The 15,423-nt window shown below is 38.5% G+C and overlaps 1 protein-coding gene and 1 long non-coding RNA gene across 2 annotated transcripts in view; one reads left to right on the top strand and one right to left on the bottom strand.

Annotated features, from left to right (window-relative positions):
* The window catches only part of LOC148365207 (protein unc-13 homolog B-like), a 111,848-nt gene that overhangs the window by 15,997 nt on the left and 80,428 nt on the right, over positions 1–15,423 (top strand). The window contains exons 4-8 of the mRNA XM_088335695.1: positions 1,079–1,196; positions 1,266–1,389; positions 10,085–10,161; positions 10,256–10,313; positions 15,139–15,328. Coding sequence (XP_088191821.1) covers positions 1,079–1,196; positions 1,266–1,389; positions 10,085–10,161; positions 10,256–10,313; positions 15,139–15,328 — 567 coding nt within the window. The remainder of the gene's footprint in view (positions 1–1,078; positions 1,197–1,265; positions 1,390–10,084; positions 10,162–10,255; positions 10,314–15,138; positions 15,329–15,423) is intronic.
* On the bottom strand, positions 1,130–6,322 carry LOC148365208 (uncharacterized). Its single transcript, XR_015850481.1, has 3 exons — positions 6,276–6,322; positions 5,004–5,132; positions 1,130–1,405 (listed from the first exon to the last, which is right to left on the bottom strand). It is a non-coding gene; the product is annotated as an uncharacterized LOC148365208 (long non-coding RNA).

Below are 15,423 nucleotides of genomic sequence, written 5' to 3' on the forward strand. Positions count from 1 at the left end.
TTTCTGTTTGCAATTCTTGAAAAATAAATGAATCTTTATTTTGAATTATCTTAAACAAAAGTGATTTGTGTTTCGATATTTCACGACATTTCTTTCTCGACAAAATGATGTCTTATGCATTCCACTGTGTTGCCCTCGGTATATGTGCAAATCTGTCATGATTACTGACTCGGGGCACTTGCGGCTGCCCTGTGGGTGCCAACAGCCCTCTGCCCTGATTGGTTCCCCGACTCATTTTAAACCCCCGGCTTCCAAGACGAAGCTGTCAGACTGTCTGCGAACCTATGCAAGATCTATACTATCCGACATTCTCCTGTCCTGTTTTCTTCTGCCTGATACCTGTTGCCGAACTGTTTCTGGACCCGTTTCTGCCCTGCTCTTCCGTCCCGGCCATCAACCCGTTTCCTGCCTGATACTTGTTGCTGACATTTTTCCTGGACTCGTTACCGCCCTTGCTCCCCTGTCCCTATTGACCAGCTTTCCTGCCTCCCACGACTATCCTCACTCCACACGGAGTAAGATTATACAGGTCGGCAACAGGTAACAGGCAGGAGAAAACAGGTCTGGAGATTGTCAGAGGGTACGGAGCTGGCCTAGCAAAAGCGTAGGTTTGCAGCACGGTCTGACAGCTTCCTCTTGTAAGCCGGGGGTTTAAAAGAGTCAATGAACCAATCAGCGCTCCGAGCTTCGCAGGTGCCCCGAATCAGCAATCATGACATTCAATGTCAGACAGTTTTTCCCAAGTTCTGGGACTCTGGCGAAATTAAGGAGGCTCCATAGCGTTATTTTCCCATTTTTGTTTTGACTCAATGATAGCGAATTATTCCCTGAATTCGTCATGTGGAACACCCGCTTCCAGGGCTCAAAAAGTCACAGCTTACGTCATCAACACACACTTCGACTCGCGGTTCATGAACCACTCATCTGAAATACTCGGCACATGCCTCAGGGATTCGGACAGAGAAGCACATCACTAGGCCAGAGCTATCAAACATAAAATACACTCACAGAGCATCTCAACTTAAATATGATGAAAGCAAAGCCACTGTTCTAAACGTTGATTTTTATGTGTTTGCAGTGAGATCGGCCATGACGATTCGGGCCTGGTGGCAGAACTTTGGAACAAGGGTTTGATATGGGACACTTTATTAGGCACAGCACTTCTATCGCTGGAACACATTCCTCAGTCCAACGAGGTAACGGAGACAAGAAAGACAATTTAGCTTGATTCTATTTAAAATTCGATTGCGTCAAATGTGTTTTAGGAGGGTCCCGGAGAATGGACTTGCCTGGACTCGGAGGTCCTGATGCGGGACAACAAGATCTTCGGGACCGCCAAGCCAACTCTGCACCAATTGCTGCTGGATGCTCGCTTCGAGGTTCCTTTCGGTCGGTTGAAGAAACGCTGAAATGTTTTAGTGCAAAATAAATGAGAAACACAGTGGGGGCTAATTGTGCAAGTTCTCCTACTTGAAAATATCAGAGAGGCCTGGAATTGTCAACATAGTTTCACCTCAACCATCAGAGATAGTAGAAAAAGAAACAGGATATCTTTTTATTTTTAAGGACTCTTTTTGCAGCTCATGATGGAAAATAAATATTTGGTCAATACCAAAACTTCATCTCAACATTTTGCTATGTACCCTTTACGGAGGCCAAACGTCTCCTGTAACTCTTAGCAAGCTTTTTAAACAATTTTGCGGTTATTTTGGCCCATTCCGCCATGCAGATTTCCTATAGAGCAGTGATGTTTTGGGGCTGCCGTTGAGCAACACAGACTTTCAACTACAGTAAAACTCGGATAAGTCGGACTCGCATAAGTCGGATTCTCGGATAAGTCGGACAAATTGCGTGGAACGTTTGTTCTCTAGGCTTTTCTGTAGTATTACACCTCGCATAAGTCGGATTTTATAAGTCGGATCCTCGCCTAAGTCGGATGGATTTTTCCGTACAATTGACCCTTTTTAATGGTTTTCGCCTCTGATAAGTCGGATCGGTATCAGGTCGCCTAGGACATCTCCCAAATGCTCTAAATTTCAGCCTCCAGTGGCAGTAAGCGATGGAATTTTCCGGGAAGATTTTCACTCCTCACAGATTTTCCGGGAAGATTTTCACCCCTCCCAGATTTTCCGGGAAGATTTCTTGATGTGACGTGGCGTTCCGTGATTGGCAGAGGCTATTCATCAAACTCCTCCTCAGTGTTGAATGATAGCACTCTCAATCACAGCACGCGGTCATAGAACAAAGCCTCGTAATCATAATCCCATTGTTTCTTATTACAGTAGTGCTAGCATTCAAATTGAATTTGTGTGAATTTCTTTGGACTTCCTTGCGGTCTGTGCGGTCTACGGTGTGGCGATGGCCTCAAGTTCTAAAACCAAAGGCAGGAGTCTCAAGACTAGAACGTATGAAGAAAAGCTCGCTATCATTGAATTCCAAGAAAAGAATCAGCACATGAAGCAAAAAGACATCGCGGCGAAGTTTGGAATGAGCCCTCAAACTTTGAGCGACATTCTGAAAAGCAAGAAGAAGATAAAAGATATGTGTGCGACAGATTTTAGAGCTCCGACCGCTAAAAGGCAGAGGGTAAATGATCATGTGTATTATTAACCATAGTTCATATCAACCATGTTCATGTTCATTTTAAGAACTTTTTTGATAATAAATCACGTTCATGTTACAAGATATCATTGCTTGGTATTTCATTTTACATATACAAGTATGCACTTTTCTAAGAGTTAAATTTCTTCTTAGTTCGAAATTTTGCGACCTCGGATAAGTCGGATCCTCGGATAAGTCGGATGAAAATGACCGGTCCATCTGGATCCGACTTATCCGAGGTTTACTGTACTTCCAAAGATTTTAAATGGGGTTGAGATCCAGGGACTGGCTAGGCCACTCCAGGACTTTGAAATGCTTCTTAAAAGCCACTCCTTTTTTGCCCTGTTTGTGTATTTGGGATCATTGTCGTGTCAAAAGAACCAGCCACGTCTCATCTTCAATGCCCTTGCTAATGGAAGATTTATACTCAAAACTTTTCTATACATGGCCCCATCTATTCTTTTCTTTACACAGATCAGTTGTCCTAGTCATTTTGCCCAAAACCAAAAAAAACACGCCAATGCCTAACAGTCGGTATGGCGTTATTTGAATGTAATTCAGTATTTTTTTCTCCTTTAAACACGAAAACCTGTGTTTATACCAAAAAGTTGTATTTATGTTTCATCTGACCATAACACACTCTGTTTCCTCTTCTGGATCATTCAAATGTGCTCTAGTCGGCCAGAACGTATACTAGCAATGGGTTACTAATAGCCTTTGTTACTGTGGTTCCAGCTCTTTAAAGGCTATTCACTACATTCCACCGTGTGGTTCTGGGGTTTTTGCTTACAATTCTTACATTTTTGAAGCCACTGGTGAGATCTTGCATGGAGCCCAAGATCGAGGGAGGTGATCAGTGGTATTGTATGTGTTCCATTATCTAATTATGTCTCCCATATTTTATGTCTTTATTGTAGATTTAGCCTGGGGCAGGTCTACAATTTGTCTCTGGTGTCTTTCGGCAGTTCTTTGGTCTTGGCCATGATGGAGTTTAAAGACTCTTGAGGTTTTGGACAGGTGTATTTTATACCGATAATGAATTTAAACAGGTGCCATTAATACAGGTAACGAGTGGCGCCAATTACACCTCGTTAGAAGTTAGAAATTTTTGAAAGCCAGACATTTTGCTTGTAGTTGACCAAATTCCAGATACTCTAATTCGGAAATGAATTCTTTAAATGTCCAAAAATGTGAATTTGGTTTTTTCCCCATTCTGTCTCTCATGGTTTAGGTTTACCCGTGTTGACAATTTCAGGCCTCTTAAATAGAACTTGCACAGTTGGTAGTTGGTCAAATACTTATTAGCCCCACTGTAATATATAATGTTGGGAATTTTCTCTTATTGAAATGTACCGTTAACCAAATTGTTCAAATTAGTTATCCGACTCCATTAACCAAGCACGACCCACATTCATCCAACAATTATGCGCGCTCATTTTTTGAGAGAGAATTGACCAGAAGGATCACACGGGGCGGATGTTTATTGTTCCAAACTAAGACCTAAGTTTATCAACAGGAAACCGCGGTCTCCTCCCAGTTGCCCCCAAACATTTATACATTTCACAAACAAAGAAAAGACATCCCATTGGCTATGTGCTATGTGTCATCTGTAGTTAACGTTAGCTTTCGCTTATTGGTCTTCCCCTCGCATGAGGGCTGGGCTCAGCAATCTTTGCATACCAGTGGCGCTCGACGTCTGCCCTTCTCAGTCAGCACTTACAGGAATTCTGTTATCAGAAATATGTCTGATGTATTCCACACAGCCTAACCTTCTAATGTACCTTGAATAAAAACACAGTCAGTGAATATCCCCACTGCATCAAACTGAATGCATGTACTTTGTAGTCAATCGTATAAAATCTTTTATGGTCAAATGTATAAAATCCTTTAATAATACTAGAAATACTAGTTTTTTTTACCCATACACAACATGATATCCAGTTTCATGGGTCCCTTAAACACTAGGGTCTTAAGGCACTATTTCCTGCCATTTTTTGGGTAGGGGTTTGCTCCCTCACACTAAATAACCTGTTTTCTATGGTGACCAGTTGCAGGAGAAGCCTTCTGATCTAAGATACAGCACTTTTATCATGTGGTCACTGTTTTTTGGTGTAAAGCGCTTTTCCGCTCTTTAGCGATGAGCCGGACATTAGCATTGACAGGCAGTGGCGTCTGACAATTCTGATACAAGATCTCTAATCACTATTTTGTTATATAGTCAAGTCATGTTTTTTGTATAGCCCTTAATCACAAGAAGTCTCATAGGATTTACAGACAATACACAGATGTCATCAACAGGAAAGATTGGGAATAACAATGTTTGGTTGATAGCTTCCTCAAGGTTATATCATCCATAAGCTATTGAATAGTATTGGGTATTAAGCCAAGACTTAAACACTTGCATTGAGGTTGCAGATGGAATATCAGTGGGCAGAGCATTTCACAGCTTGAATGGAAAATGCTCTCGAACCTGAGGATTTCTTCTTGGCTCTTGAGATCACTAGTAAACCAGCATTTTCCAGGCAAAGGCTCTAAGCAGGAACATAGGGGAAAATTAAATTTGAAAGATATGAGGGGGCATAATACCAACATAACCTTAAAAACCTAAACTGACAGGTCAGCCAAAATTGGGGTAAATAAATAAACGTAGCATTTTGTATGTTTTTATTGGACACATCTGTCCTAATTACAAACTGATTAAGCGCCCTCTGGTGGACAGAGACGTGCCAGACCCTGACAAATATATGCAAATTATATTTTAAAAAAATACGAAATCCTACATTTGGTAATTCACTGAATAAAATATACTTTCAGAAGTGTTGAATGGCAGAAAAACAAATATCAATCCTTGTTCTTACTGTTCAAATTTAATTACACATGAATATACGTAGTAGGAAAATTAAAAAATCAATTATACAAACTGTAATGTTTTAATCTTACTTGGTTTGTGATTAGTTTGAATCGAATGGTGTGATGTAAAATTATATTTTACTTTTATTATCTGACTTATTATTAAAAGGTGGAGTGCGTCATTTGAAAATTTGAGGCTGCAATCATGACTTTAAGCTAGGTGATGGCAGCAGAGTCTCACATTTTTTGTTTATTTCTTTGGCATGCTGAAATAAACTCTTCTTTTTCCATCTTTATGGGGGTTTGTTCCGCCCCGATAATGTGAAATAAAAGCAAATACCCGCAATGGGCTCTTTGAACTCAGTTAGGCATTGTTAACACATCCCTAATGGTGAAAATATTGCACTTTCAGCTTTTAAGGACACTTATTGTGTCTTTTTTTTTTTTTGAATGACGATAAGATGCCCCTTTTCCTTTGTTTTCTTAATTTTTCAGCAAGGTTGTTAATTTTGAATGTATTGTAACTTTGTATTTGATGAACAGAGAAAAAATGACTATCAATCAATCAAATCGAATAGGGATGCACCATAACTTTGTTTTCCTAGTTAGGCCTGCAGTTCCTGCCACCCCCACATGGGTCCAGCTACTGCCAAAACCTAGGTGCTAAAAGACAAGGGCGGAATTTATTCCAAAATGAGGACCAAAGTACCAAATAAATGGGCACTAAACAATTAATAAAATACCCAAACAGAAGGAACATAAACATCTAAGACCAAAATTCAAACAAAAAAGTAATAAGACATGAGAAGCAAAAGGAAACAAACCTGGCGCTTTGGTGGAAGTGAAATGACAACGATACAACTGATTTTCATGATCAGAATGTCCTTTTAAAGAGTTCAGGATAACTGGGCACATGTGTTTATAATTGGCCACACCTGTGCCCAGTTCAAACCCTGGTTTGGGCCCTCTAGTGGTAGGAAGTATGTCAGACCTAACATTCCTTCTGATAAAAAATGATAAAAAAAAAAAAACTCTGTGTACTTGCCACATAATAATAATATTTAACTTAATGCTAAATAAAACCACAACCAAAATCCAATCACATTTTATGTGAGTTTTTATTTTTGTTTATATTAACATTTGGCTTCGGTAAACACTTCTCCACACAAGTAATGTTGGATAGACTTAGAGCTTGACTCGATTAATCGATCAATCAATACTTAATTTGTTTTTTGGTAATCATATATTGTTATGAGCACCAAATATTGAAAAAAGTGAATATGATAATTGAAAATACTTTACTTACAGAATGGCAAACATGCCTTGGCAAAGAAAAGAAGAAGAAAATTACATTACTTATTCAAATCTCGTGGTTTATTTTATCTAAGGTTCTTTAAAATTGTGTCATTAACATTTGATAAAAGCAAAATAACAATAATAATAATAATAATTACACTAAAATGGAGAGAAGTTTTTTCACAGCACCGAGTTGAGTTTTGAATAAAATAAATAAATAACAACTTTTTATATTGAAATAATTAAAAAATTGTTAATTATTTAGAAAAACTGAATAAATACATAAAAACATTTTTTCCTCATGAATACAGATAAATAGATGAATGGATAAATGAAAACATGTAATAATATAAATAATAATGAATAATGAAAATGATAAAAGGTATTCGCTTTTGTAAAACATAGCTGAGCAAAAAATGTTATTAATGTTGTTAATCTTATTAATATGGTTATTATTATGATTATGAATAACAATTAAAATAAATAAATGAATAATAACAAGCGGTATGGCGGCTAGTTGGTTAGCGCGCAGCCCCACGGTGCGGAGTTTACGTGATCTCACTGTGCCTGTGTGGATTTCCTCCCACAAAAACTTGCTCGTGAGGTTAATTGGCCGGTCCAAATTAAATGAGAGTGTGAATGAATTGAAAGGGCTCAATAATTTTAAATGGGTGAGTGTAGAGTGCGTGATGTCATTGCTGACTTTAGTCACCATGGTAACCAGAGGCATTTCCAGATATTTTGAATAGGGGTGGCCCAAGTGGGTCACTGATTTATGGTTAGGTGGCATGAAGTGTAACCATGAGCTAAAGGCATGCAAACGAGTAGATGTTAACAACTGTATGCTAATGACTACATGCTAACCACTACATGCTAACTAATAGATGCCAACAACTACATGCTAAAGACTACGTGATAACAGCTACATGCTAACAGTTACATGCTGACGGGTTGATATAAATAGATAGATAGATAGATACTTTGTTCATCCCCGAAGGGAAATTCACATTTCCAGCAGAAATGACTACATGCTGACGAATAGATGCCTTTTAGTAGATGCTTACGACTACAGACTTACAACTACATGCTATCGACTACATGCGGACGAGTACATGCTGACGATTACATGCTGACTAATAGATGCTAACAACTATGGTAACGACTCTATGCTACCAATACATGCTGACAACTTAATGCTGACTTGTAGATATTAACAACTACATGTTAACGACTACATGCGGCCGAGAACATGTTGGTGACTATATGCTGACGAGTAGATGCGTACAACTACATGCTAACGACTCTATGCTAACAACTACTTGCTAACGGCTACATGCGGACTAGTACATGCTGACGGGTAGATATTAACGACTACATGCTAACGTTTAGATGGCTTTAAGTAGATGCTAACGACTGCATGCTAACAACTACTTGCTAACGCCTACATGCGGACTAGTACATGCTGATGACTACATGCTGACTCGTAGATAGTCTCAACTATGCACTATGGACTCTATGCCCACCAATACATGCTAACGACTACATGCTAACAGCTACATGCTGATGGGTAGATGTTAACGACTACATGCTAATGAGTGGATGGCTTTAAGTAGATGCTAACGACTCCATGCTATCAACTACATGCTGACTTGTAGATATTAACAACTAAATGCTAACGACTACATGCGGAGGAGAACATGTTGATGACTACATGCTGACGAGTAAATGCTTACAACTACATGCTAACGACTCTATGCTAACAGATACATGCTAAAGACTACATGCTAACAGCTACATGCTGACGGGTAGATATTAACGACTACATGCTAACGTTTAGATGGCTTTAAGTAGATGCTAACGACTACATGCTAACGGCTACATGCGGACTAGTACATGCTGATGACTACATGCTGACTCGTAGATAGTAACAACTATATGCAAACGACTCTAGCCCACCAATACATGCTAACGACTACATGCTAACAGCTACATGCTGACTTGTAGATATTAACAACTACATGCTAACGACTCTATGCTAACCCATACATGCTAACGACTACATGCTAACAGCTACATGCTGATGGGTAGATGTTAACGACTACATGCTAATGAGTGGATGCTTTAAGTAGATGCTAACGACTACATGCTAACAACTACATGCTAAAGGCTACATGCGGACAAGTAAATGCTGATGACTACATGCTGGCTCGTAGATGCTAACAACTGCATGCTAACGACTCTATGCCCACCAATACATGCTAACAACTACATGCTAACAGCTACATGCTGACTTGTAGATATTAACAACTACATGCTAATGACTCTATGCTAACCAATACATGCCAACAACTACATTCTAACAGCCACATGCCGACGGGTAGATATCATCAACTGCATGCTAATGGCTACATGCGGGCAAGTACATGCTGATGACTACATGCTGACTTGTAGATGCTAACAACTACATGCTTACGACTCTATGCTAACCAATACATGCTAACGACTACATGATAACAGCTACATGCTGACGGGTAGATATTAACAACTACATGCTAACGACTACATGTGGACGAGTACATGTTGACGACTACATGCTGGCGAGTAGATGCTAACAGCTATATGTTAACGACTCTATGCTAACAACTACATGCTAACGACTTTATGCTAACAGATACGTGCTAAAGGCTACATGCCAACCGCTACATGCTGACTTGTAGATGCTAACGACTACATTCTAACGGCTACTTGCTGACGGGCAGATATTATCAACTACATGCTAATGGCTACATGCAGGCGAGTACATGCTGATGACCAAATGCTGACTTGTAGATGCTTACAACTACATGCAAACGACTCTATGCTAACAATACATGCTAACGACTACATGCTAACAGCTACATGCTGACGGGTAGATATTAACAACTACATGCTAACGAATACATGTGGACGAGTACATGTTGACGACTACATGCTGACGAGTAGATGCTAACAGCTATATGTTAACGACTCTATGCTAACAACTACATGCTAACGACTTTATGCTAACAGATACATGCTAAAAACTACCTTCTAACAGCTACATGCTGACTTGTAGATGCTAACGACTACATGCTAACGGCTACATGCAGGCGAGTACATGCTGATGACCACATGCTGACTTGTAGATGCTTACAACTACATGCAAACGACTCTATGCTAACCAATACATGCTAAAGAGTACGTGCTATCTACTACATGCACAGCCCAGCCCAACTGTCACAATTTCTTCATGAATTGTCTAGTCATAATATGTTTTGCTCATGTGTATATTAGTAATACTGAATATTTCTTGTTGCAGACATTCCAGATGACGAAGCTCAATATTGGACTCGCAAACTGGATCGCATCAACAACATGGACATGGACCAGCAGGACGTGAGTTTCCCATTGATGCACTCCATGCTGCCCTCTACTGGCAAATGTCAGTCAATGCACTTCTCAAATATCCATTCTGACTTGTTGGTATTAGTATCAACACGACGACGCCTTTCACAGGAGAGGGCTGACGTCTGTGCCTTCGCAATGCTGTGAGTATACAAATTATGATATTTATTTTCATACTTTATATTCATGTATATAATAACTCATTCAGGTGTTGTGAAAGAATGATTCGAGTAGGGCCGCAAGATTATATCTCGGTGAAAGTTATCGAATTGCTACTGGGTAAATATCATGTCGCAGTGATCAGCCAGATTGAATAGAAAGGGCCTATCATGAGTGACTATTAGCCACGCTGTAATACTCAATCAGCCGAAACTAGAATGATTCAAATAATTAATGTTCCTTATTAAAAAATAGATTTGGATTTTTTTGTCAAAGTCGTGGCACAACTTGGTCGTGTCTCCTCTCAACCTATTCATAATGTGTGCGAGGAATCTACTCACAAAACTGAAGTTTTAATTCTCAGCGTTTATGATCCTCATTAAAATACATTTTGGTTTTCTTTGATATTAGTAATAAAGTTTGGTTTTGTCTCCTCATTACCTCTTCGTAATATGAGTGACATAGGAGCGCTCGGCCGTTATCAGTGTCATGGATCTATTCTAATAATTTATGTTCCTAATTAGAATAGATTTGGATTTTCTCCAGAAGTAGTAGCACAACTTGGTCGTGTCTCCTCTCAACCTCTTTATCATGTGAGTGAGGCACCGAAGCAAGTCTTGATTAGTTGCATGGATCTGGATTCTTAGGCTATTCTAAGCATTTATGTTTCTCAGAATAATTATGGATTTTCTGTCAAAGTAGTAACACGACTTGTTCATGTCTCCTCTTAACCTTTTCATAATGTGTGTGACATCGAGTCACAAAACTTAAGTAGTAATTCTAAGCAATTATAATCCTCATTGTAATATACTTTGATTTTATATACAAGGAGTAACCCAACTGTGTTGTGTCTCCTCTCTACCTCTTCAAAATGTGTGCAAGTCATGTATTAATAAAACTTAAGTAGTTATTTTAAGTATTAGAACTGCTCATTAGAATATTTTCAATTGTCTTTAGAAGTAGTAGCACAAATTGGTTTTGTCTCCACTTCACCTCTTCAAAAAACTTAAATAGGAGTATCAAGCATTCGTGTTTTTTCTACAAATATATTTTCATCTCATCTCATCTCATTAGCTGCACCGCTTATCCTCAATAGGGTCGCGGGGGTGCTGGAGCCCATCCCAGCAATCATCGGGCAGTGGGCAGGGGACACCTTGAACTGGTTGCCAGCCAATCGCAGGGCACACAGGGACAGACGACTTGCTCGCTCATTCACACCTAGGGACAATTTGGACCGGCCAATCCACCTGAAATGCATGTTTTTGAAATGTGGGAGGAAACCAGAGTGCCCGCACAGGAAGTCCGGTAGCTGGATTTGAACCCACACAGGAGGTTCCCAAGACCTTAGAACTGTGCCGCACACGCGCTAACCACTGCGCCGCCGTGCTGCCCCAAATATATTTTGATTTTTTTTTAAAGAAATAGCAGCTCACCTTGGTCACTTGTGACTTCTACCTCTTCGAAATGTGCATGAGGCACTGGAGAGAGAGTCTGGTCATAATGAGTCACATGACTCAGAATGTTGTGACTGGGCAGGCTTCTCAATTCTGGCAAGTACACAGAGTTTGTTTTAAGAATGTTTTAGTGTTGGACATGTCACAATTCTTATTACCTCTAGCAGCACTGTTACCAGTGTTTTACGGGGATGTGCGTTTATTAAATGTGTAGTTTAACCTCGTTTTTTATAGTTTATTTGTTGCACTGAGAAGTCAATATTTTATAGACATTTTGTTGTGTCATGCAGGGATTCCAGTTTAAAGTTGCTTAGTATATAAAAAAAGTTGTTAATAAAGTATTGTTATTATGATTTAGTAGAATAATAGATTATAAAAAGGTGTGAATATTACATTATTGATATACTGAATAAAGGGACCCCCCTAAAACCTTTCTTTTTTTCCTTTTTTTTCTTTTTTCCTTTCCCCTTTTCCTTCATTTGTTTCTCCCCCTGAGCTTTTTACTTTTTTCCCACTTTTTTCTTATTTTTTTTCTCCATTTAACTTTTTTATTTTATTTTTCTTCCTCTGTTTTTTCCCTAGCTCGTTAATATTTTTTTTCTTTATTTTCTTATTTTTTCCCAAATGTTTTCTTTTTTCTCTTTTTCCTTTTTTCTTTTGTCTCTTTTTCCCCTACCTTTTTACTTTTTTCTTGCTTTTTTATGTTTTCGTCTTTTTCCCTTATGTTTTATTTTTTACTTCTCTTTTATTGTTTTAATATGTTTTTCTTCTGTTTTCCTTTTGTTTGTCATTATTAAGACTGCCCTCACCACTACATTCTTTAGGTGGGCAGAACGTGTCCGTGCGTGGGCAGTGCCCACATCTTCCCCCCCTTTGGTAACGGCCCACATCTCCCTCCCCTTTGGTAACGCCCTTGGTGATGGTTTTTTTTTTTCCCCAAAAGTATGTGTTGGAGCACTTGTATGATGTTTAGATCTGACATATTTTCACATCATGAGCGCACCTATCTTTTCTTGCTCCCTGTTTGGAGCCAGTATTATCATTTCTTCTTCATTTTCATTATCATCTTCATCCTTTTTAGTCTTTATTTTTCTGAGTGACATTTCTTGTTCTTTTTTTTTCCTGGCTGGCCATCAGGCAACTGGACTTATTTTGGATGGACTGAGCGGCAATGTACGTAAAAAAATCAAATGAGGTTTAAAAAAGCTTTAGGGATTCGAACTACGACCAGACCATAAGTGAGCTAAGCGGCTGCTTAGGTCCCCGCGACCACTTGGGGGCCCCATGAGCGGTTAACTTTATCAAATAAATATATATATATATATATATATATATATATATATATATATATTAGTTTTTTTTTTCATTTAAAAAAATGCAACTACAGTAGTATTACAAAAATGTTAAAGACATATGATTACAGAAAAACAAGTAGAGCAGTTATACTACAGGAATACTGCAAAATACAACTAAAGCAAAACGACAAAAACTGGACTATGGAAATACAACAAAAAAACTATAGTAATTCTGTACAACAAGAATGCTACAGAAATATTACAAAATACTAAACAAGAATACTACAGCAATACTACAAAAATAATAAAACTAGTGTAATACTATAAAAATACTACGGATATACAACAAAAATACTACAGAATAACTAAGAAAACACTACTACTGAAACACTTCACCAAATACAGCAAAATACTACAAATACAAAACTATAGTAATACTCCCAAAAAACTACAGAACCTAGACAAAAATGTGTCTCCACAATTTACTAAAAAAATAGAATAAAAAAATACAAACACAGTAATACTTCAAACTAAATGTCAAATGAAGTGCTTAAAACAGGGACATAATATATTATTTTGCTTATCAAAAATTATTTGATGAGACTACTCTATTTAAAAAACATAAGATGTAAATGAATGTATATTTATTCATAAATGAAAAAAACCTTTCTCCAAGTTTGGCCCCTTGGCTACATTTTTAACTCAATGCGACTCCCAACTTCAAATTGTTGCTCACTCCTGAATTAGAACACGGAATTAGTTCTAGTACTTATGCAAATGAATAAGTTAGGGGCCCCCAATTCGAATTTGCTTAGGCCTCATGGAGGTTTGGGTCAGCCATGATGGCGACTATTTTATTGGGGTTACGGTTCCAAGAAAAAAAGGTTCAGGTATACATGATGTTTTCCAGGTTAAGATTTTGGAAAAGGAAAATAAAACACTTTGAGTTGATTGAATTAGGGTTTCGAATAACGTTTTGTAGGTAATAGTTTATAGAATCGGCAACGTTTTAGAAGTAAGAATTCTAGTCCTATATTAAGTATGGAATGGCAATGTACATTTATACCACTAGAGGGAAGCATTTCTCAAATTTAAATCTTTCTTAGAAGTCAGATGCTTGAAACAGAATCCTGTTGGGTTGATTTACAAATTATTCAAAGATGAGCTTAAAAAACATGAATCCAGTAGACCACTGAGATACGACATGAAAATGTAAAAACCTTTGATAATTAGTTAATAGGTTCTGTACCCCAACAACCCCAGATGAAAACACTTAGATGACAAAATAGTACATTATAAATACTAGGTACGAGTAATATGCATGTATATGATTTAAAAAAACATCATAAATAGATTTAAGGCAAAAATTACATTTGATTCATCTTTAGTGTGACGTGACTTGAGCTGGCCAGGCGGTGTAGCTGATGGATGCCAAAGGGGGATGGAGAAGTTAACAGGGGATTTAAGATGAAACTTATGTTCAAACTTCCAGTTGGGGAGAATCCGCCCTTATTTTTACTGCTAGTCGGATTGTCAATTGGTTACGGATTTGCATTTGCATCGAATCGTGTGCCCTTTTGATAATCGCATGCTTTGTTTCATGGTTATCGTATTTTGCTCCTACCTTTAGCATCACTGCAAGCCTTTGGACCAATAGTAAATGAATTCATCACATAAAACACAGATTTGTATTACACTAATTTGCAAAGTCTTAAAAAAAGCACAAAATATACTGAACTGAAAAGACAGAAAGGAATTGTGGGAAGGTAGTTGCTGCAACCACACACCATGATCTTGTGACATTAACCAATAGCAGAGAGGTATTTGAAAGTTGTAACGCGTCACACTCATGGACATCGCAATGTGGGAATATGTACGTTTTTTGGGCATGCAAAGTGGGAAAAATGTGTTAAAGAGGGTCCAAAAAACATCTTATTCCACACCGTAAAGTGAAAACTTTGTAAGGCGGGGTCTACGTATCTTGGGGGTCTACTGTCCATACTCTATTTCTAAATAAACTCAATATGATTTCAACTCGTTGATGTTTCGTCCGACTACAGCGTTCGACGACCAAGACAGCGCAAACGACGAGAGTGAATCCGGAGTCCGAATTTTGCCTCGTCGCTACCACAACGCTTCGCAGCCCAATTCGTCAGCCCACCAGTACCCCATCGGGAGCCGGGCCCAGCGGGAGAGACTGGACTCGGACTCAATTCACAGCTTTGAAATTGAGAACCTGCGGAGTTCCAGGTAAGCACAAGGGCCGAAGGCTTGTTTTGTGTCTTTCTTTGGTACCGATCTGTCTTTTCAACTTTTTCTTTGCATCATCTTTCATTTCTGTGGCA

The sequence above is a fragment of the Urocampus carinirostris genome, chromosome 5 (genome assembly GCF_059441175.1).
Source record: "Urocampus carinirostris isolate Australia breed hairy pipefish chromosome 5, RoL_Ucar_1.0, whole genome shotgun sequence".
Taxonomy (NCBI): domain Eukaryota; kingdom Metazoa; phylum Chordata; class Actinopteri; order Syngnathiformes; family Syngnathidae; genus Urocampus; species Urocampus carinirostris.